Below are 27,172 nucleotides of genomic sequence, written 5' to 3'. Positions count from 1 at the left end.
TGCAAACAAGCAGAGACGGTCCAAACTGCGTGCAGCACTTCATTCACAATAGAGGAGAGATTTATGAGGGAGTTATGAGGTTTGACAGACCGTTTGAGGATCTAATGGAGTTATGAGGTTTGGTCACAAGCTCTATTTAATACTTTTCATTGGTTATTTACAAAACCCACAGACAGACGTAAAGGGTGACTAATAGTAATAATAGAAATATGGAGGTACGAGGTTTACGCCTGACAGTGACAATATTTAATAGTTTCTGTCTATTTTAAGATTCAGATCATCTAACAGCAACCTAAAGGGATAACTAGACTAAGGCAAATATTTAACACTTTAAGATCATGAACTATTCATTCAAGTGCAATGGTTAGAACTCTCTCAGCTCTATGTTTAAACCAATGACGACCAAGTTTTTCAAAGACCGTTAACCAACCAGTTCACTTCTCCATTAAGTAACATAGATGTATAATATTAGTTATTGTCCTAAAAATATGTAGTCTGAATTTCAGTGCATCCTTCCCATTCCCATATTAAGCATTCAATACAGTATGCATATATACATAAAATAATACTAAAGTGACAGTAAAAACATTTATAATGTTAACAAAGATTTATAATTCAAATAAAGGCTGTTATTCTGATCTTTTATCAAAGAATCCTGAAGACAGTGTGTCATGGTTTCCTCAAAAATATTAAGCAGCACGACTGTTTACAAAATAAAAATTAATTCTTGAACACAAAATCATCATATAAGAATGATGTCTGAAGGATCACGTGACACTGAAGACTGGATTAATGATACTGAAAATTCAGCTTTGCCATCACAGGAATAAATTACATTTAAAATGCATTAAAATAGAAAAAAGTGATTTTAAATTGTAATTATATTTCACAATATTGCTGTTTTACTGTATTTTTGATTAAATAAATACAGCCTTGGTGAACATAAGAATCTTTTCACTAAAATCCTACTAACCCAAAAACTTACGAACGGTAATGTAAATGTAAAATCAGGCCACAAGACCCATATTTCACACCATTTGAGACAAGGCCATATGCTAGAGAACTGCAGCACGAAACAAAACCCATACGCCGAGTGGAATTAGGCTTACGAAGCAAGAATCCTCCTTAACTGAGTAGTGCAATTCAAACATCTTTCTGCCAAAGGATTCAGACAGTTTCTCAGGGGATGTTCTGTCGTCTGGGTTTCTTGCGAGCTTCCTATTCCTGCAGACCAGTATTCCATCTGTTCTTCACAGCCATGCGATTGATTCATAAAGGAATATGCTCGTGCTCACAAAAGCCAAACACTCTATTTTTCTTTCATGTTGGCTCTGTAGAGCCTTGAAGCAAAAACTGTCAAAATGTGTCATAGCTTATTTTGTTTGAGGATGAATAATAAACGATGATTGTTATAAAGGTTATAAAGCTTCACGACCCTTGTACTCCAATACAACATTCTATAGTAGGCCTACCCACACATCACAAACTGAAATACTATGAAAAAAAAGGTTACACTTTATTTTAAGGTGTCATTGTTACAGTGTAATTATATATTTAAGTACTGAGTAATATTAAGCAACTACATGTACTTACTATAGGGCACAGATACTCAACAGGCGGCCCGCGGGCCGCATCCGGCCCATCGGCATTAATTTTATGGCCCGCGTCATGCAAAAGATGAACGCACCTTTTTATAATTTGAGCTCAAAAGTTGCGCGGATATTAGACAGTGTGATTTATATCTATATTGCGGACGGTTGATTAATAAAAATAAAATTCATCATCGTGTGGAATGTTTAGTGAGACTTTATATAGCTACTTGATATCTCCGAAATGTACCATTAACTTGCTAGGCGCAACAATAGCAAAACAAGCGGTCAGGCAACTTGTGTGTGCGGCGCGCTATGCATATAGCTCGTGCGTTCAGAGCTGCGCACTTTCACAGCTGATTCGGGTGACGTTAGAACTGATCTGCGCATCTCTACTGCAGTGTGTAATTAGTATCGTGCCCATAGACAACACGCCAGAATACAGTTATCTTTTGTGCTTGAACTTACAATAACACACACAATTATGCCAAAATGTCCGTTTTGTCGAGTATCTTCATAACATAAGAGCTGTCTTATGATGAACGTGAAGAGTTGTGAGAGAATGAGGCGCGTGAGAGATCCGCGTCTCCGTCAGCTGGTCTTAAAGAGACAGCAGCCAATAAAGCTTTCTGTCAGTAAAGTTAATCAAAAAAACAAAAAGAACAGAGAAAATAACTCACTGCTGTTTTTTTTTTTTTTTTTTTTTTTTTTGCTATAATAAGGATTAGTCTATATTTAATTTATATAGATATTAATTTAATGCGAATAACAATATTTAATTTTTTAAAAAATATTTTAATTTGAAAACATAATGCATTTAGTTGTTTCTAGTTTGAGTTGAGAATTTAAGCATTAAGCAAGTTAACTCATGTTTAAACAGTAGCAAAATATAATAGCCTGTATTTGCTCAATGATTTTCTTCATACATTTTTTAAAACTCTGAGTATACTTTTTGAATCTACTTCATGTTAATCTACCTTTTTGTTCCAGGTAGTTTTGTTGTTTTTATTTTCATGTTCAGTATAATTTTAAATTGGACAAAGACTAGCAAGACTTAACAAGCAAGGTTTTTTAATACTCTGAGTATGAACTCTCTTTTTTTGCATTAATATCGCAAGAAAATTATTTTCCAGATTTAAATTTATATTTTATGTTCAGTATTACTTTAAATAGAACAAAGACTAGCAAGACTTACCTAGCAAGATAGGTAATAAACTGAATTTCTATACAAGTAAAAACTGTAAATATTGTCATAAATAAAGTTTTACGATGCAAGTTGTAATTTGTGGCCCTTCACATTTAATATGGTTTAAATGTGGCCCCCTTGGCATCTGAACTTGAGTACCCCTGCTATAGGGATAGGGTAGGATCAGGATTTGGTTGGGGGTTAGTTGCATGTAATTATGCATAATTTACTGTTATTACTATGGTAACTACATGTAACATATGTGTAACAAGGACACTGTAAAATAAAGTGTTACCAAAAAACCTTATAGGTGAATGTGAAATCAAAATAGGATTGGCTGCAAATGAGACATTTGTAGAGACGTTGGTTTTTAAACTGTGTTTGAACATATTCCAAGATAGTCTCAGAGTCACTGGCCACTGACAGGACAGCAAGCTGACAGGACACCTGACCATCGGGTCTGAATGGGTCCATATGGCTACATTTACATTCTGCCTGTCAAAAAACCCCAGCACTTTTCAGGTAAAGCATGACTCAGATGTGCTGTTTTGCTTGAGATTGAGAGGCTGAGAATCCTCTGGGCAGTCAGAGACCTTGAGGCTTCCAGCTCGCTGATTAATTTGTGACAGGAAGTCTCTCTAAGTGCCCTGTGTGCAATGCTTTTAATTTATATGTTAATCTGAATTCAGCGCATAGCAGGCATTTCCAGCGTGGCTCTGTTCCAAAGTTTATCCATTCCGTTACAGAAACAATTTAGAAACATGTTTGGGAATGCAAGGCCTTTGGGGATGTGGTGATTTATTTTGTAGAAAATATCTCTTTCTGTACTCATCACTAAATGGACAAGACGGACAATTTTAACTTTTTTTCTACATCATTGCTAAATTACAGGATGGAAAGTTATAGTAAACATCCTGAAAATAAAATAACATAAGCGTCAATAAATACACTAAGATTATGTAGCCTAGTACAGAGACTTAAATATGTGAATTGCATTTATATGAACCATCTGAATGAACTGATTCACTAGAAAAAATAATGAAAGAAAGAAAATGAAATAATAATAATAATGATAAAAAAATACAATACAGATAATACTTCACACATACACAGGAACCTACAGTTGTGGCCATTAAGCCTGAGAAAAAAGGTCAAACTAGTGGTAAGAAAGTCTTTAAATATTCTCTGCAAGACAAGACAGTCTGGAAATATTAAAGTAGAGAATAAATTAAGTTATCTAATATTCAAACATCCATCCATTGTACAATGTTCTCTAAATAATAAAAGAAAATAATAAATCCACAAGCAAGAATTTCAGATGAGGTTCAAACTTTGAAATAGATTATTAGGTGTGAAAACCCCCTATTACTCACCATGTTTTAAAAGAGACTGAACCCATTAATCTTGTGTGTGTATATATAAATATATATATATATATATATATATATATAAATATATATATATATATATATATATATATATATATATATATATATATATATATATATATACACCAGGGGTACTCAAGTTCAGATGCCAAGGGGGCCACATTTAAACCATATTAAATGTGAAGGGCCACAAATTACAACTTGCATCGTAAAACTTTATTTATGACAATATTTACAGTTTTTACTTGTATAGAAATTCAGTTTATTACCTATCTTGCTAGGTAAGTCTTGCTAGTCTTTGTTCTATTTAAAGTAATACTGAACATAAAATATAAATTTAAATCTGGAAAATAATTTTCTTGCGATATTAATGCAAAAAAAGAGAGTTCATACTCAGAGTATTAAAAAACCTTGCTTGTTAAGTCTTGCTAGTCTTTGTCCAATTTAAAATTATACTGAACATGAAAATAAAAACAACAAAACTACCTGGAACAAAAAGGTAGATTAACATGAAGTAGATTCAAAAAGTATACTCAGAGTTTTAAAAAATGTATGAAGAAAATCATTGAGCAAATACAGGCTATTATATTTTGCTACTGTTTAAACATGAGTTAACTTGCTTAATGCTTAAATTCTCAACTCAAACTAGAAACAACTAAATGCATTATGTTTTCAAATTAAAATATTTTTTAAAAAATTAAATATTGTTATTCGCATTAAATTAATATCTATATAAATTAAATATAGACTAATCCTTATTATAGCAAAAAAAAAAAAAAAAAAAAAAAAAACAGCAGTGAGTTATTTTCTCTGTTCTTTTTGTTTTTTTGATTAACTTTACTGACAGAAAGCTTTATTGGCTGCTGTCTCTTTAAGACCAGCTGACGGAGACGCGGATCTCTCACGCGCCTCATTCTCTCACAACTCTTCACGTTCATCATAAGACAGCTCTTATGTTATGAAGATACTCGACAAAACGGACATTTTGGCATAATTGTGTGTGTTATTGTAAGTTCAAGCACAAAAGATAACTGTATTCTGGCGTGTTGTCTATGGGCACGATACTAATTACACACTGCAGTAGAGATGCGCAGATCAGTTCTAACGTCACCCGAATCAGCTGTGAAAGTGCGCAGCTCTGAACGCACGAGCTATATGCATAGCGCGCCGCACACACAAGTTGCCTGACCGCTTGTTTTGCTATTGTTGCGCCTAGCAAGTTAATGGTACATTTCGGAGATATCAAGTAGCTATATAAAGTCTCACTAAACATTCCACACGATGATGAATTTTATTTTTATTAATCAACCGTCCGCAATATAGATATAAATCACACTGTCTAATATCCGCGCAACTTTTGAGCTCAAATTATAAAAAGGTGCGTTCATCTTTTGCATGACGCGGGCCATAAAATTAATGCCGATGGGCCGGATGCGGCCCGCGGGCCGCCTGTTGAGTATCTGTGATATACACACTCACCTAAAGGATTATTAGGAACACCATACTAATACTGTGTTTGACCCCCTTTCGCCTTCAGAACTGCCTTAATTCTGCGTGGCATTGATTCAACAAGGTGCTGAAAGCATTCTTTAGAAATGTTGGCCCATATTGATAGGATAGCATCTTGCAGTTGATGGAGATTTGTGGGATGCACATCCAGGGCACGAAGCTCCCGTTCCACCACATCACAAAGATGCTCTATTGGGTTGAGATCTGGTGACTGTGGGGGCCATTTTAGTACAGTGAACTCATTGTCATGTTCAAGAAACCAATTTGAAATGATTCGAGCTTTGTGACATGGTGCATTATCCTGCTGGAAGTAGCCATCAGAGGATGGGTACATGGTGGTCATAAAGGGATGGACATGGTCAGAAACAATGCTCAGGTAGGCCGTGGCATTTAAACGATGCCCAATTGGCACTAAGGGGCCTAAAGTGTGCCAAGAAAACATCTCCCACACCATTACACCACCACCACCAGCCTGCCTAGTGGTAACAAGGCATGATGGATCCATGTTCTCAGTCTGTTTACGCCAAATTCTGACTCTACCATCTGAATGTCGCAACAGAAATCGAGACTCATCAGACCAGGCAACATTTTTCCAGTCTTCAACTGTCCAATTTTGGTGAGCTCGTACAAATTGTAGCCTCTTTTTCCTATTTGTAGTGGAGATGAGTGGTACCCGGTGGGGTCTTCTGCTGTTGTAGCCCATCCGCCTCAAGGTTGTGCGTGTTGTGGCTTCACAAATGCTTTGCTGCCTACCTCGGTTGTACCGAGTGGTTATTTCAGTCAAAGTTGCTCTTCTATCAGCTCGAATCAGTTGGCCCATTCTGCTCTGACCTCTAGCATCAACAAGGCATTTTCGCCCACAGGACTGCCGCATACTGGATGTTTTTCCCTTTTCACACCATTCTTTGTAAACCCTAGAAATGGTTGTGCGTGAAAATCCCAGTAACTGAGCAGATTGTGAAATACTCAGACCGGCCCGTCTGGCACCAACAACCATGCCACGCTCAAAATTGCTTAAATCACCTTTCTTTCCCATTCTGACATTCAGTTTGGAGTTCAGGAGATTGTCTTGACCAGGACCACACCCCTAAATGCATTGAAGCAACTGCCATGTGATTGGTTGATTAGATAATTGTATTAATGAGAAATTGAACAGGTGTTCCTAATAATCTTTTAGTTGAGTGTATATATAAAGAGAGAGAGAGTGAGCGAGGTTGAGAGATTAAGCGATAGAATGTCTGACACACGAAAATTCTCTTTCCCGAAACACTGTGATAGAGGAAATTAAAATTCCTATAATAAAACTTAAACTGAAGAGTTATGTCAGAGCCAGCAGAAGTTCTCACCTGTGACAAGTTCTCTGACTTCCACATCAGAGGTCTTGCGCAGCAAGCGGACCAGCGCAGGGATCCCACCGCAGTTCTTCAAAGTGATTTTATTATCATCATTGGCCTTGCCGTAAACGAGGTTCCTCAGGGCACCGCATGCGCTTCTGTGTACTTCAGCCATCCTGTGATCCAACAGGTCCACCAACAACTGGATACCACCCTGCCTCCGTATCTGAAAGAAACAGACAGATAGAGGGTGATATATTTTCCATATTTTAAGACTTAAAAAGTCTGGGTTCAGAATGAGGGGAAAACAATCAAATCTATATAAAGCATCTGGAAAGTAGCAAAAATAAAAGACGACCAAGTTTTCAATTCAGTAAACACAGTAAAAAGAATCTAAAGTTGAAGAAACACTCATATGATAATGAAGAATATATATTTCAGACTCAGGATGCCTTTTTATCCACTTGAGGCGCCAGTGGGCTGAAAAGGGGCTTTGAAAATTCACTCTTATTAAAATGTTGAACTTGAACTCCTTTGAATGCAACTTAAATTGATCTGAGCAAGAATTATTGGTCAGTGAGAACATGACGGCCTTGGCATCAACTCATGGGAAGTCATTCGAAACGTTGACCTTTCCCTGACATTCAGCAGACTCACATAAAAAAAAAAAAAAAAGAAAAGAAAAAAAGTCTGAAATTCAGTGTTAAGTCACACCAAAACAGCTTAGCGTCAGTGCATGAGATCATTTGGAGGATAAATGAACAAATAGGAGGCACTGAATCCATAACCAGTGTATTTGAAAAATCAATACTAGAGGGAGCGGGAGAATGAATCACTCTTCAGACAGACTGAGAGGTGTGAGTAAATCTCTATCAACAGGGCTTTGCTGTTCTACACTAAAGTCAATTAAAGCCAGCCAAGTTCATTAGAGGATCTGAGACTGCACTAAGAAAAGCCACGTGTTTCTGAAGGCTACGGAAAAACAACAGTGAATGACATCAACTCAATCGCAGCCTTCGCATCTCGTTAAACCGGTGACATTTTAGGAGTAGTTCCCTCACAAATAAACATGCTGTCATTATTTTCCCACCTTAATGTCATGACTTCATAAACTGTATGACTTTTCATTTTTCTGTAGAAACCAAAATATTTTGCAGAATGCCAGAGCCGCTGGTTTCCATCAGCGTTGTTATTGTCAACTTAAAACTAAAATGATTAAGAATAGTTTTCGTTAATTGAAATAAAGTTATAATAAAATAATATAAAATAAGTATTAGATGAAAAATATGTTGCGCTGGCAACTAAATAAAATATGTATTACTTAACTATTAAAATAGTTTTCATTAACTGAAATAAAGCTGAAATAAAATACATTTAATTGCATAAATATTAGATGAAAAATGTAAACGAAAACTAGAAATGTTGCCTTGGCACCTAAATAAAAAATTAATAAACTAAAAAAATTATTTTAACTGACAAAGCTGAAAAGAAGAAAAAAAAAGCTAAGAGAAATATATATAAAAAACTAATAAAAATGATAAAAGCACAAAATTACTAAAATTTAAAATATAAAAATAAATTATAGTATATATATATATATATATATATATATATATATATACATATATATATATAGTATTGTTTTTTATATTTTTTATATATATATATATATATATAATACATATATATATATATATATATATATATATATATATATATATATATATATATATATATATATATATATATATATAATACATACATATATATATAAAACAATACAATGAAGGTGGATGGTAATTCTTACTGCATGTCAAGCACCAAAAAAATAAAAAAATAATACACCACACAATACTATCACACAGATTTAGAAGGAGATGAGGGTGAATAACAGAATTTTTATAATAATAAAAAAACAGAAAACTTCATTTGGCAGATTATTTTGCCATAGTTTGATCCCTTTAGACTAACACACACCACACCAAAAGTGTTTTGAACGATTTGTCATAAAACCAGCAGGGCCAAATTATTAAGAGAGAGTCACACCTGTGTCTATCTGCAGATTCATCAAGTGATTGCACTATGAGTTTTCAATTTCCTGTCCCACAGCCAATTGGCATACACAATCCCCTGCTGCATTAGCTTTAGATGAGCGCAGGATCCAGCCCTGGCAGATGTGCTTCTGAATAGCATGTCACTACAGATCATCGCTCTGGCTTCACATCGACACTCCCTCCAATGGAGATTACAAGCCCGTTTCTTTGTGTGGCTTTGTCTGAAGGTGAGAAGTTATCTAGTAGTCCATTCCAAGAGGTTACTCCTGATCCTGTTTCTTCCTGTTTTTGGGTTGTACTGCATATACAGCATGAATATTCAAACCACACCTAACAGGAAAACAAAAGCACGGCTCATCCCGAGAGGCAGACAGACATGTGCGTCACCAAACAGAAGCCTTCCTTTCATTCATGTGGTGAGATTCGCACACAAGAGATGCGGTGAGACGGTGCACAAACATTATATAAGGGAAGTACAATTAATTATTGAGATGTTCGGAAGCAACAGATGTTTGGAAGCCACTAAACAACAGAGGATAAATGCAGAGACTAGGGATGTTTCTGGCATCTTCTATCAAGCAGTGCGGGTGAACTAATGGCGGCAGCATTCCCAGATAACAGGGAACGTTCTCAGTACTTTAGTTAACCTTCTGGCAAGGTTCTCTCAAAGCTATGAACAAACAATCTTCCGGTAACGTTAATAGAATGTTTGTTATCTGTTCTCTGTTCTCAAAACGGTAGCACAAATACATAGCCTAATTTATCGTTCATGGAGGGTTTTTTTCCTGAAATGATTTAGTTGGACATTCATCCAACATTTTTTGAAATGTTACTACTTGTTTCAGCATGTTCAGAGAACAAAACATTCCTATAACGTTTGAAGGATGATAAACTGGTAAAAATGATAAACACTCGCATAACATTGGTAACACTTCACAATAAGTATACAGTGATAAAGTAGCTACTTAAAAATCTTTTGCAAACTATTAGTTTATAGTTGATTCATATTGTACTCTCTACATTGTTAATATTTTAATAGGCTATATTCCATCAGTGAGTTCTTCATCTATTTAATTATAATTAACATAATTATTACTGTTTTATTAGCTCATATGTAAAGAGTAAGACATTGATTTTTAATGCTTTGTTAACAACTTATTAACTGTAAATAGGTCTCACTTTAGATTAGGTAAATGTCATTAATGAAGTGCTTTAAACCAATTTTTTTTAGACATTAATTGCATTAGTATTATTCCTTAAGAAAAAGATTTTTTTTGTTAGCTGGGTTGTTTGAGAAGTGAACTGCTTTGTTGTGCACTAAGAAAGTGAATTGAGTGTTAACATCATCCTGAAGCAGCGACGACGCTGAGATATTCAATTAGCGGCATGAGCCGGCCGGACGGAAGTGCTTGCTCTCGACTCCACAGCGCACGTGCAAATGGATATTGACGGATTAGATTTTCCTCCCCAAAAGGGCTGATAAAGCTGAACTTTAGCCAGAGGCGGGCTGCAAAGTAGACAGAGCTTTTCTGGAGCCACCTGCTATAAATAGTGGCCAGCTGAGGACGAGAAAGAGCTGCCTTTGCACTTGGCCAGTGGTTCAGCAGGAAGACCATAAACATCAGAGCTCGGTCTGTCTGGCTGAAATGCTGTGCTAATCAGTATTCTCCTCACCTCTGCTGTGGGAGATACGGCTCTGTCATCTGATAGCCCGTTCTCAGTCTGCTTCAGTGTGTGTGTGTGTGCTAGTTCCTGTCCGGTTAAAGTTCATTTACATCTATCTTTAAAAATGTCAATATGAAACGGCATTCGCAACCCATTTTAGCTCCGTAATGTGATGTTTTTTGAGAAAATGATGTTCGGATGATGAAATGAGTTTGGTGAGGACAGAATACTGTAATAAAACACTCTAACAATGTTTCCTGCAATAATATTTAAAACACCGCTACTGAATCTACAGCTCAAAACATACTGAATCCAATTCCTGAACAAATGACCCTGTAGTGAATAAAAACCATACAATGGGAACAGCCCAAATGATCATTCTGAGCCAGTTCTTAGATTATCAAAACCATACAGCGCGACCAGCCCAACTGATTTCATAATGAACACTTCTAATGAGTCGGTTCTGTTTTAGTGAATCAAAAACTATACTTCTTATGTCCATCACTATCAACACTGATTTAATCTCAAGCCTTATAGTTAGTATATATGAAGAGTTCCAGAAAGTGCCATCTGAAATTTTCTTCTAGAATGATCATTTTTATCAAGCTCGTATATTTAAGTTCAGTAATTTCACTTAAATGGAAATGAAAATGACCTATTAGTTGTCATTTAAGTGAAATTACTGAACTTAAATATACAAGCTTGATAAAAATTATTCAGATGGCACTTAGAGACTTTTGCATCTGAACTCTTCATATATATATATATATACACACACAAGTTCACACACAAATTAGTTCTGTCATCATTTACTCACCCTCATGTCATTCCAAACCTGTATGCCTTTCTTTCTTCTGTGGAACATAAAAGCACTTTAAGGTTAATATAACAGATGCGTTTGAGTCACTAAAAAGAACCATCTCATAAGAGTACTTTGTTGGAATTGATTGGACTGGAAATGCTCTATAGTATTATACACTAAATCTTTGTAATCTGACTAGTATATTTACACTTTGTTTTATAGTACAGTAACACTTTACTTTGATGGTCCCCTTTAGACATTCTGTTGACCATAAGTAACATTGCATCTGTCAACTAACTCTTATTAGAGTATTAGTTGAGTATAGACTGCCTGCTTAAGGCGAGACACTACAGGTGAATAGGGTAAAATTTTTAACTAGCAGATATCACCATGAAACTTTCCCAGTTGATTAGCTACATTAAGATGAGAAAAAAATGTATTACAAGTTTTCTGTAATTTAATGTTTAAATATGCAAATCAGGCAATATCTAATCAAATATGCACTAATTTGCATATATTTAAAAAAACGATATCTGAGTATTGGATAAAGCCAGGTTAAAAATTATTTTTTCATTGTGTTCACATATTAGATGGGAAAAAAATTACAGAGGGATTTATGGATATCTACTTTTGTTATCCTGTAAATCAGAAAATACTGTCAATAGCCTTAAAAAAATGATTTTCGCCATGTTTTTTGGAATAAAATGTTATATAAATCAGGCTAGGAATAATATATTTACAAGTCCCTCTGTAAATGCCTTCATAATATAACTAGGTACAAGTCTGGAAAGTTTGGTGTATATAGGTGCTACTGAAGTGGAGATTTCGGACTTGGAGTATGAGAGAAAAGTCATTTTGAGAAAACGGGCTTTAAAGATTTTTCATCAGCCAATGAGATTGCGCATTCAGCCCTTTTACTTTCACGATTGGTTGCTGATAAAAAGGAAATTACCATATTTGGATCCGACAGGATTGTACACAAGAGAGAGAGCTTCCTAACGGTGCATGTGATGACAGGCTGATGGCAGAGATTGCGGAGCAGCATGTTGATTTAGAACGCGAACTTTTGTTGAATTTATGAGAGATCTACAGACGCAAACAGACAAAGTGTAATAAAATAAAGACCTAAATGTGTATTTCGGACTTTTTTTCAACACAAGTCTGAAAGAAGACATGTTATTGAAGACAAATATCCAAAAATCTCAAAATTGACCATTAAAAAAAACCCGATGTTTTTGCCTGCCGTGTCTCGCCTTAATATCTGCTAACACTTTATTTTGATGGTCCCCAAACAGACATACAGACTATAAGAAACTTTGCAAGTATGTCAACTTATTTTACTAATCCTAAACCTAACAGTCTACTAATACTCAATACTAATTCTAATGTTAGTAATTTGGGCTTTTTTTAACTAAAGGTAATTAACATGTAGGTGCAATGGTAGTTATAGTCAACAGAATGTCTAAAGGGGACCATCAAAATAAAGTGTAACCGTATATTTTGCAAGACCTTAGACAGCCTTTAGAAAATGTAGGAAGAGGGGGGAAAGCCATTAACAGGCCTGAAACCCTTGTGCTGTAGACTGGTGTCATTTTTCACTATCCGCTCCATAATGTGAAAGCATTTATGTATGAACATGTTGAAAAAGAATGAAAAGGAATGGCAGGGGTGAAATAAGTTGTTCAGGGCTTCGGCACCATCTGCGATTGTACTGTCACATATTATTAACCGTGCTACTTTACCAAGCAACCACACACACACACACACTTTTTGTTGCTACTGGTCCGGTAACACCACAAATACATTCCTCTCCTGAGATATCATTTAGATAACATCAATGATATCTTAATCCATAATTCATCCATAATCATCCTTTCTGCTCTCCTTGTGATGTCATTTCAGATGGACAGACTGACACAGCCTATTTATGCAGAAGTGAATCTGGATATCCAGTCCCACTCCAGACTGAATTAGAAAAATATACGACTCGGTTTGGACCTTTACTGAAGCAGATATCAGGGTCAAACTCTTAAAAACTAAACTGCACCTAACTGAGAATGAGACTGTAATCCCATTGTAGAAAAACTCTGTATATGAAGAGTTTACAAATGTAAAATGTACTGCACCAACGCATACTTGTTGCATAATACTATGAGTTGCATAATGTATTGGATGTGTTAAGTCCATGAGCGATGAATGTTTGACCTTTTTAGAGACCTCTGATAGGATGACTGTGGGATGAAACAGATCAGTGGTTCATTACCCAAAAGTGGGCTGCAGTGGTTGTGATTGGGTCATGAACTGGAGGGAAGAAATAAATGCTGAATACATAATGAAATACAAAACAAATAGACTTATGCACATTTAAAAGCTATGAGAAACATCTTAGTTCACTGCCAGCATTCTAGGTCAGTCAATGGATGTGCATCTAATCAAATTCTACAATATTTTTATGTAATTTCATTACTAAATTAGGCAGATGCCAACATGGACAGGTTGTGTCTTCAACCAGGATGTTATTATATTTGTATTTAATCATCATTTAAATGATAAAATGAAATCAAATAAATATATTACTGTGGCAATAATACTACTGTACTGTTTCATGACATTTTAATTTCAAACATTAAACTATACAGCTTTTATTTGGTTGAAAAAATGCATGTAGATCTTGAAGCTTCTCTTTTGTTGACAAAAGATTAATACATAATTGTAATTATAAATTTGGGAAGATAATTGGTAAGTGCATGCTGCATTTTAAAACACACATAATCAGTTGTAACCAGAAAACCAGTTGAGAACAACCAATGGGAATGATATGCCAATCTTTTAGTTTATTTCCAAGAAAAAAATAGCACACAACAGAGCAGCTGAATATTATAGGACCAAATCTAATCAATCAAGCTATGATTGAACATTGCTCCAAATACTTTATGAGAACAACATGAAACAAGTTCATTTTGGTGTATGGTGAAATTGATGAACGGGCAGATCAAAGAAAGCAGAGGGATTCAATCAGAGTCTTTTCTTAATAAATAAGACATTTTTCAGATGAAGGAAAAATGCTGGTTTGAAGTGGAGCTCATTGCTAGATAAACTAATTTGGGTCTCACTGTTTTTTTCCCCCGTTTTTTTCATTAAATATCATTTAAAAGTTTGTCGGCTAGCTCGTCTCTCCCTCTGTTGCTGTTTTGTTTCCGCAGATTTATTCTCCAAATTTAATTTCCTCGTCCTCCAAGCCTCTCTTAAGCCTCTGGGATACAATTATAGAGCTGCTGTGTAGAGAATGGCTGTCAATACGCAGCTCTCCGTGTATTGTTTGGCTGTGCTTATAGTGCTTAATTACTGGTGCAATCCAAGGCGCTCTTTTTAATTCGGAAAACTTTCTGCTGTGGGATCTACCATTAGAGACCTGGCATCAAATTTCAATAAAGCGGTGAATTATTTGTCAACGGTATGTACAAGAATGAATTTCACGCAACAATACCTGTCAATAAAAATCTTTCAGTAGGTATTCCAAAAGAGTTTTCCCAAGATAATGTACATTGTTAATATCCACTAAATTTGTGCCAGAAGATATGGAAAAGTCCAACATTCAGATCCCACTGCAGATTGAAGACACTTTCAACCCTTTTACACAAAATATTTTCCGAACAAATTTTGCTCGGCATCACCTAAAATTGTGTCTTGGTAAGCAGATACATGTACAGTACAGATCATTAGAGCTTAGACCAGTGATATAAAGTTATATTTACCTCAGCTTTAATCTTGTTGTCTCCAAAACATAGGTGTTGCAAATATGCCGCTGCATTGGATTGAACTGAGGGAAACTGGTGCTGCAACATCTGAATGACTTCAGGTAACTCGGGATCTCGCCAACCGAACTCCCTGCGGAAAAAAAGAGAGTAGGAAAGTGAGTTTCACACTTCTGTTGTACAGTAGGTGGTGAAATAGGACTTATACGTTGTCGGCTGACAGACTTGCACCATTACCGTGAGCATCTCTTACGCACGGAGGTTAAAGTGAAATAAATGTCTTTCCAGAAACTGTTACAGGGAAAATGTTTTCCATTATTGTGTTATTGCTCTGAAACAGTGGGCTCTGAGAGGTTGTAGGAGTTTACAATTGTGAATGCCTGTGTGTGTAAGAGTGTTTCTCTGGGTGAGAACTACTAGATTTGATCATTTCCACTGACGTTAAGGAAGTTTGACAGAAAGATTGGTTGTACTCTTGAGGGTTTTTTGATGATCTTCAGAACCATGCTGCAGTAATTCTTCTCTATTGCCATAGTAGCCAATATCATAAAGCACCAATACAATTTTTAATTCTTTGTTGAAGTTCAGTGAAAAAAACTTTTTTTGAAGACCTTCAAAGAGTTCATGAGTAGTTGAAATATCAAATCTGGGGCCAAAACATAAGCCTCATGGACTTGTTCTCAAGCAACTTCTTGGTTGTCTTTGCAATTTGGGCAGGAGCATTGTCTTGTTGAAAAATAACATCTTTAGATAACAACTTTTCATTTGTGGAAAGCAAGTCATTCTACAAAATTCTCCTGTACAAAGCATTAAATGACTCTTCACAGTGAAGTAGCTCATCAATACCAGCATCTAAAAAGGCTCCCACACAATAACCCTCTTCCTCCATGCTTCACTGTGGTAGAGATACATTTATTATTTAATTTCTCAGCACATTTTCATAGACACCACTCTGGAACATCACCATGCAACTAGTGTTTCATTGTGATTCATCACAACTTCCCATATTCTGCCAAAAACTTTATTCTGAGTTTGATGTTTTTCTGAGACAGAAATAGCTTTTTAAGTAGTGCATTTGCTTAAATTTAGCTAATTTCCTGACCAAAAACATGTGATTAAGACAATTAAAAGCTCAGTGTTTAGCCATTTTGGGCTGGGCCATTTCTTTGGCCCAGGAGTGAGCATGCACAGTATACAAAAGGTAGCGACTATTTGCACCAGGTGCAAATAGCGATAGATGCTATTTACACTAAGTGTCAATGGCAACTAGATTCTATTTACACTACGTGAAAATAGCAGCATTGTCTTTGTGTTATTTACATTAAGTGAAAATAGCGATAGATTCTATTTACACTATGCAAAAATAGCAGTATTTTCTTTGCAATAAGTGTAGTAGTTAGATACTATTTATACTTATAAATAGTGGCAAATACTATTTGCACCTCAGTGTTGCACATTAAACAGTATGTAATAATAACAGAGTGTAAATTACTATATTTATTAAAATGATTAAATGGATGCCAACTTGGGACAATAAAGCCCTCCATACACCTAACCCCTAACTGATAAACACTTTATTATTAAACACACGTTAGACACTTCATTTCCACTTTTCAGATATTTTCTTCATTTATATTGAAAATAAATGCCTTTCTGATCTGATATGTGATGGGTTCGGCAAAAGGAGGATTCAAACTCGGGTCGATTTGCATCAAAACTTTGCGTCTAACGCCCTACACTATTGCTACTGTTGATAATGCAGCATCTTCCGTCATTTCTGCTGGCCCAACCAGACGTCAGTGGGCGGAGTTAGCGTAAATAGCCTTTGCCAACAAGGTGGGCTATTTGCACTTAGTGTAAATAGACACTCCGTATACAAAATACCTGACTTAGGATAAAAATAAAGACTTGGTTGGACAAATTAGCAACCACCAAACAACCACAGACAAGACCCTAGCAATGTGGGGTGAAGTTTTACACAGCCAAGAAGCAGTAATACCTTTTTCCTCAAATGGTGTAAAAGTCTTCCACTAGTACCAAGGTAACACAAACAAAAGCACACCTGCCATGGCTAATTCTTTGTTTTTGTGAAGAATTACAGCTAAATATTTTCCATCTCATAGTCCATCACAGAGCGTGGCAGCCTTTGATAAATAAAGGCCTTAAACAAATGCCTTTTATCTGAGTGAGATTGGATTTGATAGAGATAAGAAGAGGCGCAGGAGGGATTCGGAGGGTTGCTGGTGTCTGAAGCCCTTAACCTGAGGGCCGGCAGTGCTTGAAGGCAGATGGTCTCTCCTGGCTCTGCAAACAGAGCGATAAGCATCAGCCTGCCTGCAGTTCGGGGCCTGTTCCTCCTGAGGATCAGTCTTCCCACTCGCCAGCCCGTAATCAAAATGAAAACGATCAGCTGATAAGATAAGCATTGTGCTTTTTGATTAATTAAAACTTAGCAGGGACTCTCGGTTCAAATGAAACGCTAGTCATGTGCGTATAAAGTTGGGGAGGCTTCATAGGCGCTGTGCTAAATGCTGTAAAATGGGGCCAGTTGACAGTGACACCATCAGAACAGTTTATTTTTCTTTTCCCCCATCGATGTGCAGGAACTTCACAGGCAGCATGACAGAACTGGGGCAGAAGAAAGAGGTTTTATATGTGTGTGAGCATTTCAGTGCGTTTAACAGAGGAAAGATCAGAAGTAGCGCAACGCAATCCAATGCATGATCATAGAGGCATGATCATGTGCAGACAACACACACACACACACACACACACACACACACGCACACACACACACACACACACACACACGCACACGCACACGCACACACACACGCACGCACGCACACCCACGCACACACACGCACACGCACACGAGCAGAACAGTCACCATGGCTACATGTTCCAGATTTTCATATGCGTCATAAATCAGTTTACATCACAATTATCCATACAGATTGAGCATTTGCATGCTTAACAAAAGACTTTAAAAATTCAGAGGTGTCGAAATTCAAGAGTCAGTTTCCACTCAAAGAACAGGGACATGAAATATTTGGGTAGTGTTCCTCTATATCAACTAAACACCCCAAAGAAGCCTTAACAGCAATGATTCATATTTAGTACTGGTTATATTTTTCTATAGCTGGGAGTTGACTGTAAAAAAGAATCAAGAGTCACTGAGATAAGTTGATTTTTCTTTGGAACCGATTAATGTTTAATGTTTTCATTTATACTGATTAAATTGAATTTCTGACATTATTTAAATCCCCTAATGCATTTGCCTGATCATCAAACTGACTTTTTTCATTAATACTTGTTAAGAATTGCATACTCTCACTTATAATAAAACCGATCAACATTTAAATCAATATTTAAATCTCTTAATTGGCTTTGAATGCTCAGACGTGTGATAGATTTACTGAGGCACTGGTATATGTGCAGGACAACACTATAAATACAATATAGCTAGTTCACTCATATCATCGTTATTGTCATATCACCCAGCCCTAAAATTGAACTGACATGATGAAATAACAATGAATTTCTGTAAAGCTGCTTTAAAACAATGTGTATTGTGAACAATAAATTTGACAATAGATAGCATGACCTAACACTGAACAATACTTCTAAAGCATTTATTCTTAGTCAACGGTAATTTCGACATTCACTAATACATTATTAAAATCCAAAGTTGTATTTGTTAACATTTGTTAATGCACTGTGAACAAACATGAACAAACAGTTCGATTTTACTACCGTTAAAGATAAATAAATGCTTAAAAAAGATTAATAATGCATTAAAAAAAATATACTGCGCATTGTTAGTTCATGTAAGCTAATATGTTAACTGATGTTAACAAATGGGACCTTTTACCTGGGGTGCACTTATGTGCATCATTTGTATGTTTTGTATATAATACAAATGACAACAAATTACACATACAAAATTCATTACACATAATTTTTACATAATTTTACATAATTAAACATACCTGTACAAAATTCCTGCTCATCACTTTATATTAAACAATAAATATCTTCTAACTGATAGTGATAGAGTGATGTTGTGCAACAGTTTCTCAAGTTTTTTTTTTTATTGCAATTATTTTTTAATTATTGCAATCATTTTATTGTGTCTGGATTAAGCATAATTGTGTAAGAGCATGCACAGAAACACACCCAATCAGACTGCAACGCATGCAATAGTCCAGAGATTGAGTAAACCACAAATTCATAAGCTCGCTCACAGACACCCGTGCACAAATAAATGGGCATCAAAGAGTTAGAGAAAACACGAGAGGCCTGAAAAGCAATGCTGTGTAAACATCTATCCTCTCTTTCTGTTTAAACAATCTGTATCGCTACATGGCAGTTCCAGCTCACAGCTGCTGGACTTCAGGATAGCACAATGCCTCCTCCACCCAGCAAATCCGGGGAATGATGGGTCCACCCAAGACGACTGCTGGCAAGGCAATGGGAAGTGGCTAATGCGAGCGGACAGGTGTTGTCATGGCCTCCGTCCAACGGCCTGCAGCCTTCCCTGGCCAGAGGATTATTTTTAGCAGATGTTAATAATGGACTTTCAGACATAATCACCATGGCCGTGTAAGTGAGAGGTGCTGTAAAGTGAAACTGTCCCTGTGATTCCTTTAATGGCCATTAAGTAAAATAACAGGCACCTGGCAACATCATCATGCATTTAAAGCCATTAATACAAGTACTTAAAGCTGCCATAGTGAATAAAGCCAATTTAATCCCATGCCAATTTGCGGTCAGTCTCAGAGTTCATTGACAAAGCTGATTTATCCCACTTCAATCAATACCCCCGACTGATTGTCTTACAACTACAGCCCCAAAAGGCAAAGGAGCAGTAAATAACTGGCACAGAGACATTAAATGAAACTAAATGAAGTCTGCTGCGAGAATTCAAAGGGTTTCATTGGTCATACGGATGAATTTAGAGGAGGAGGTACAGCGTACACATACATACTTGTGTTTACAGTATCAAAAAGAGGCTCTAGTTCAGGGTAGTGAGGCGATTTCCACCTACACTACACAAGTCATGCACTGCTCTACTCTAATTTCACCCTCGCAGCCCATGACATTCACGATTTCACTTTTCTAACCCACTGTGTCTTACAGATTTATATGAATCTCTTCAATAGATTTGTGTCTGTGTGCAAATGAATGTGAGTACTGCATATATTTGTGAGCGTGATCCAAAGGTAACAATAGCTGGGTTTCCATCCATATAATTTTAGGCACATTTTGGGATAGCACATACAAATGCTGGATGGAAACCCCAAGATGTGAATAAAAAAAATCCAAAATGTGCATAAAACAATGCTCACTTGAGGTGGATACACTGTTTATTCAGTAGGAATATATGCGCATAATATATGATGACAACATTTACAGAATAACATTTTAGATACACTACTGTTCAAAAGTTTAGAGTCTGTAAGATTTATAATGTTTTTGAAAGAAGACTTATGCTCACCAAGTCTACATTCATTTTCATTAATAATATTGTACAAAAATAGTAAAACTGTGAAATATTATTACAGATAAAATACCTGTTTTCTATTTAAATCTGTTTTAAAATGCAATTTTACTGATATATCCCAACAGCTGCTAAATTCTAAAGTACAAACTTTTTAGCCGTCTCGTCAAATCTATATATATTCAAGACCACCATCAATTCAACTTAAACTCAAGTGTATCCAACAATACAGAAACACATTCAATGTTTGAACATGCAAACTATTTAAATTACAATACAGAAGTGAATTAGCTAAAGTGGATGAGTTGTATAGCAGCAGAACACCATACTAAATAATCAGGCATCATTGCTGAGACACACTTAAGTCTCCTTCAATGAGTTTTTAATAAGGTAAGAGTCCAGCTACATTCCACAGAAGGCCTGATTTATTGATAAGCTTGATGAAGCCAAAGAAACGAAATGGTGATCCATTGATGCCCTCTGAAATAGGAAAATATCTCCTGGGTAATGATCAAATTTATTCTCAAGAGCGAGGGGTGGAATTTGATTTTAAATGAGGCAATTAACAGGGCAGAGTTCCTTAGAGAGCCACTAGACTCCATCACAGTGGCATCACAGAAAGGATGGTACAGGAACGAGAGAGACGGTCATGTTGGTTAATGGTGCTGAAAAAAAAGGTTGCTAATACATGGATGTGACATATTTGCAGCTCTCAGAGAAAGACAGAAGGCTGTGAGGGCTGTATATAAGGGATGCTCCCATATTTCGGCTGCCGGAAATTTCTGGCCGGAGCAGCTATTTTCGGTTTCGGGCCGAATGGTTTTGAAGGGCCAAAATCAGTGACGAAATAATTTAATTAATTTAGCACTTCTCCGATGGCATGTTTGGACTGTGTTGAGCGTCTATTTCATGTGCACAACATGGATAAGCTACAACAGTTTAACATGTCAATTATGTGGACAGCTCTGGATTGACAATATTAATTTCTCGATTTGAATCGGTAATGATATGTTTTTTTAAATCAAAAATCGTATTGTCTGTGCTGTTTTCTGTTGATACATGAACAAAACGTTGTGCTTTCTTACTTTTTACACCAAGCAAAGTCTCAACTTTAAAATTCTGTCGATTTTATTATGAAATTCAAACAATAAACTTCGTTTTGGCGCTCTTTAAGGCGAGACACTACAGGTGAATAGGGTAAATTTTTTAACTAGCAGATATCACCATGAAACTTTCCCAGTTGATTACCTACATTAAGATGAGAAAAAAATGTATTACAAGTTTTCTGTAATTGAATGTTTAAATATGCAAATCAGGCAATATCTAATCAAATATGCACTAATTTGCATATATTTAAAAAAACGATATCTGAGTATTGGATAAAGCCAGGTTAAAAATTATTTTTTCATTGTGTTCACATATTAGATGGGAAAAAAATTACAGAGGGATTTATGGATATCTACTTTTGTTATCCTGTAAATCAGAAAATACTGTCAATAGCCTTAAAAAAATGATTTTCGCCATGTTTTTTGGAATAAAATGTTATATAAATCAGGCTAGGAATAATATATTTACAAATCCCTCAGTAAATGTCTTGATAATATAACTAGGTACAAGTCTGGAAAGCTTGGTGTATATAGGTGCTACTGAAGTGGAGATTTCGTCCTTGGAGTATGAGAGAAAAGTCATTTTGAGAAAACGGGCTTTAAAGATTTTTCATCAGCCAATGAGATTGCGCATTCAGCCCTTTTACTTTCACGATTGGTTGCTGATTGAAAGGAAATGACCATATTTGGATCCGACAGGATTGTACACAACAGAGAGAGCTTCCTAACGGTGCTTCTGATGACAGGCTGACGGCAGAGATCGCGGAGCAGCACGTTGATTAAGAACGCAAACTTTTGTTGAATTTATGAGAAATCTACAGACGCAAACAGACAAAGTGTAATAAAATAAAGACCTAAATGTGTATTTCGGACTTTTTTTCAACACAAGTCTGAAAGAAGACATGTTATTGAAGACAAATATCCCCAAATCTCAAAATTGACCAGTAAAAAAAAACCGATGTTTTTGCCTGCCGTGTCTCGCCTTAATACAGTGAGCCAGATCACTGTAGCCACCTCAGTTCAAACGCACGTCTCATCTCCTCTTTACTACTAGTTACAGTAAGAAATAGACATGGGTGAACATCAGAAGGTATGTTGAAAAATGCATTACAAATTACAGAAATGGAACACAAATGAAGATCTTTTTGATGAAATCTGGGAGCTTTCTGTCCCTCCAGAGACAGTTACACAACTGACACTTTGACGCTTCAAAAAGTTCATAAAGAGATCATAAAACTAATCCATATGTATTGAGCGGTTTAGTCTAACATTTGAGTGAAGAGATATGATCGCTTTATATGATGAACAGAATGAATTTAGGCTTTTATTTACATATAAACATTCATCAACTCACACACACATCAATTGTGGTAAACGGAAGCTCAAGCACATTCGCTTGACGTGCAAGAACCAATGAGGTTCATTCTCGTGTATTACGCAGCACGTTTGAGCTTCTGCAAGAACCAATGAGGTTCATTCTCGTGTATTACGCAGCACGTTTGAGCTTCTGCAAGAACAAATTAGGTTCATTCTCATGTATTACGCATGCACGTTTGAGCTTCAGCAAGAACCAATGAGGTTCATTCTCGTGTATTACGCAGCACATTCGCTTGACGTGCAAGAACCAATGAGGTTCATTCTCATGTATTACGCAGCACGTTTGAGCTTCAGCAAGAACCAATGAGGTTCATTCTCGTGTATTACGCAGCACATTCGCTTGACGTGCAAGAACCAATGAGGTTCATTCTCGTGTATTACGCAGCACGTTTGAGCTTCCGCAAGAACCAATGAGGTTCATTCTTGTGTATTACGCAGCACGTTTGAGCTTCCGCAAGAACCAATGAGGTTCATTCTCGTGTATTACGCAGCACGTTTGAGCTTCAGCAAGAACCAATGAGGTTCATTCTCGTGTATTACGCAGCACGTTTGAGCTTCAGCAAGAACCAATGAGGTTCATTCTCGTGTATTACGCAGCACGTTTGAGCTTCTGCAAGAACCAATGAGGTTCATTCTCGTGTATTACGCAGCACGTTTGAGCTTCTGCAAGAACCAATGAGGTTCATTCTCGTGTATTACGCAGCACGTTTGAGCTTCAGCAAGAACCAATGAGGTTCATTCTCGTGTATTACGCAGCACGTTTGAGCTTCAGCAAGAACCAATGAGGTTCATTCTCGTGTATTACGCAGCACGTTTGAGCTTCCGCAAGAACCAATGAGGATCATTCTCGTGTATTACGCAGCACGTTTGAGCTTCCGCAAGAACCAATGAGGATCATTCTCGTGTATTACGCAGCACGTTTGAGCTTCTTGCACGTCAAGCGAATATGCTTGAGCTTCCGTTTACCACAATTGATGTGTATGTTGATGAATGTTTATATGTGAAAAAAAGCCTAAATTCAATCTGTTCATCATATAAAGCAATCGAGTCTCTTTAGAAAATGTGGACTTATCTGCTCAATTCATATGGTCTAATTTTACGATCTCTTTATGAACTTTTTGAAGCGTCAAAGTGTCAGTTGCGTAGCTGTGAATGGAGGGACGGAAAGCTTTCAGATTTCATCAAAAAGATCTTAATTTGTGTTCTGAAGATGAACGAAAGGCTAATGGGTTTAGAACTACATGAGTGTGAGTAATTAATGACAGAATTTTCATTTTTGGGTGAACGATCCCTTTAAAGTTACATTCACCTCAATAAAGCTATTCAGTGCCAATAAAATGTCCATATTCTTCAGAATAATCAGCATTTAATTACTCTACAGTTTACTTCACTATAACAATTATACTGACCTCACCAGCTACTTCAAAATGAATAAACAAACCTTAAAAAAAAAGATCCACTCCCATATTCATCAGCATTCCTGCTGCTTGGTGGCAAAACTGTGTCAGGTTCATCATGCTATGATCTTGATTTAACCTAGAAGGCCCCAACAATCTTCATATTCTAATCAGGAATATAGTGACACAATTAAAGAGTCAAACTTCTAGTCAGTAAATTAATTAAGCCGGGTGCTATGCCACGTTGCATACTAAGAGCTACCCAGGTGACATGACTTTAATAAATCCCTGCCTGGATGACTGCTGATGGAAGCTGAAGTTGTAGTCTCTAAAGACCTGTATGTCTTTGCTCACTCGACTGTAACCGGTAACAAATACGTTGACAGAACAGGTCTGAACTCCACTTCACATCATCAAACCTGAAATAATTAGGCTGCGCAAAGGCGAGCGGAACGAATGCCCGTCAAGAAGTCGTTATCCTTTGTCACACAATTATTACTAATGTGACATCACATCAAAAGGAGATGACACACTGCACAATGAGTCCTTGGTTTGCTTTAAAAGGCAAGATAGTTGAAGCGAAGGTGCAAGTTCGGCATTTCAGAACTGCCTATGCTCATTACTAGGCCTCCTACCTCTGAATTCCATCAGGACATAGAACAGATTCCCACAGAATTCCAATGCCTATGATTCACAAACATCAACTCAACCTTCCTCGCATGTTTACTCATTGAATACATTGAAACATTTCTTATTATTATCAATGTTGAAAACAGTTGTGCTGCTTAATATTTTTGTGGCAACACAATTTTTGTGCTAAATAATACTAATTTCTTTAAAAAAATTAAAAATAAAATAAATCGTACAAATCCCAAACTTTTGAGTGATAGTGTACATTTATTTTTATTTACATTATTCTATATACTTAATTATTTTACCGTGAACTTGTAGATAAAAATGTCTCTAAGATCATGAGAAACATACTATCAGTCAAGTGTGTCCACATTTTTGCCTTCAAATAAATTCAAATTCCAACCACATTCTGCAAGTTCTTTCTCTTAAGTTCAGCTGAAAATGTGAAAAGTGTGTGCCTGCTCATTACCTTGATGAACTATAAGCAGATTGTGTTGAGAAGATGCTGCATTACTGGATGATGTGACATACATGTGTGCCTCTCTCGCCTCGACAGGACAACTTTAAAGAGAGGTACATCTGAGGATACACATCAGGTCAGGTTGCATCTGGCATGAAACATTAAATGAATGTTTCTGAAAGCCTGGGATGGACGATCTCTGGGGTCTTTGGAGCGTCAGATCTACTCCATCAGCTCCACAATACTGATGAAAATGATCATATCACAGAGTAAGTGACAGAGGAACGCCATTTCCTGAATCTCTAAAGATTGCCTCCATGGAGAATGGGTTTGTTAGGATGATCCTTAACGCTCAAAGTTGCGTCCGGGTATGATTCTCTCTGACTCATGTGATGAAAGATGACAGTTGTCCTTGGTACTCTTCCCTCAGAGGCTCTAAGGTCAGGCTACATCCAAGGACATACATGTCAATTAAAGAGGAAAGGAAAGAGGGACAGGAATGTGTGCATTAGTGGAGACAGGGTGTGGGCGGTCAGTAGATATGAAGCAAAGCCTGTTTATACAGGGAAAACATTAAGTGACAACGTGAAAACACGTACGGTACAGAGATGATGAGAGGACGTCGTTAGCACAGTGACATAGTGCTCATTACAGAAAGTATCCAATTAAAAATAGATTTACACTGATGAGCGTAGGAGTTGATATCTGAATAGGTGGGACAGGACAGGTTCAACTAATTATTGTAACATACACGGACACATTCACAAATGATAAGATACGCCTCTACTACTTATTCGCTATTAATTCATATTTATAAAGTTCCTTTTTGAAAGTTTGTTTAACTAAATTCTGTTGAAATTATTATAAATATTTGTGACTATTTTTATATCAAAGTTTCCTTTAAAATTATATAAATATTCCTATAAAAATCTAAATATTATTCTAAAATATTTTTTACTACGATACACGTCAGTACACATACAATTTGCCACTCTGCTTTGTCAATATCGCCATGTGTCAGATGACCATTAATATATACAGTACAACCGCTTTCCTCTAAACATATCTTACGGAACAAGAAAGTTAGCACGTTCTCAGCAAGAGATCAGATGAAGTCTATAAACGACCATTTCCACAATGGATCCTTGCTAAAAGCGGTCTGTGTGAATGGATTTTGTAGCTTCCGTGAGATCTGAAGGTGGCTTAAATCTGAGATGCCATCTAATTGTCCCAGCATGCATCCAAAGGTAAGCAGAGCTGAAAATAATCCCATTCACTAAATCTCTATTACAACATGACCGGCTCCCATGGGACCTGCATCCCAATTAGATGAAAAAGACTTAATGTCCTAGTGTTATTTTGGGTCTTTTCTATGTATAAAAACACATAAAAACACACTTTAGCACTGTTCGCG

At 36.4% G+C, this 27,172-nt stretch overlaps 1 protein-coding gene across 4 annotated transcripts in view; it reads right to left on the bottom strand.

Moving 5' to 3' along the window:
• Positions 1 to 27,172, bottom strand: part of ctnnd2a (catenin (cadherin-associated protein), delta 2a) — a 324,872-nt gene that overhangs the window by 67,113 nt on the left and 230,587 nt on the right. For all 4 annotated transcript variants that reach the window (XM_084398526.1, XM_084398527.1, XM_084398528.1 and 1 more), the window contains 2 exons: positions 15,283 to 15,415; positions 7,019 to 7,232 (listed from right to left, as the gene is read on the bottom strand). In XM_084398526.1, the coding sequence (XP_084254652.1) occupies positions 7,019 to 7,232; positions 15,283 to 15,415 (347 nt within the window). The remainder of the gene's footprint in view (positions 1 to 7,018; positions 7,233 to 15,282; positions 15,416 to 27,172) is intronic.

This window comes from Rutilus rutilus, assembly GCF_951802725.1.
Source record: "Rutilus rutilus genome assembly, chromosome: 24".
Lineage (NCBI taxonomy): Eukaryota > Metazoa > Chordata > Actinopteri > Cypriniformes > Leuciscidae > Rutilus > Rutilus rutilus.
The sequence above is the reverse complement of the archived record's forward strand: the minus strand, read 5'-3'. Positions and strand labels throughout refer to the sequence as shown.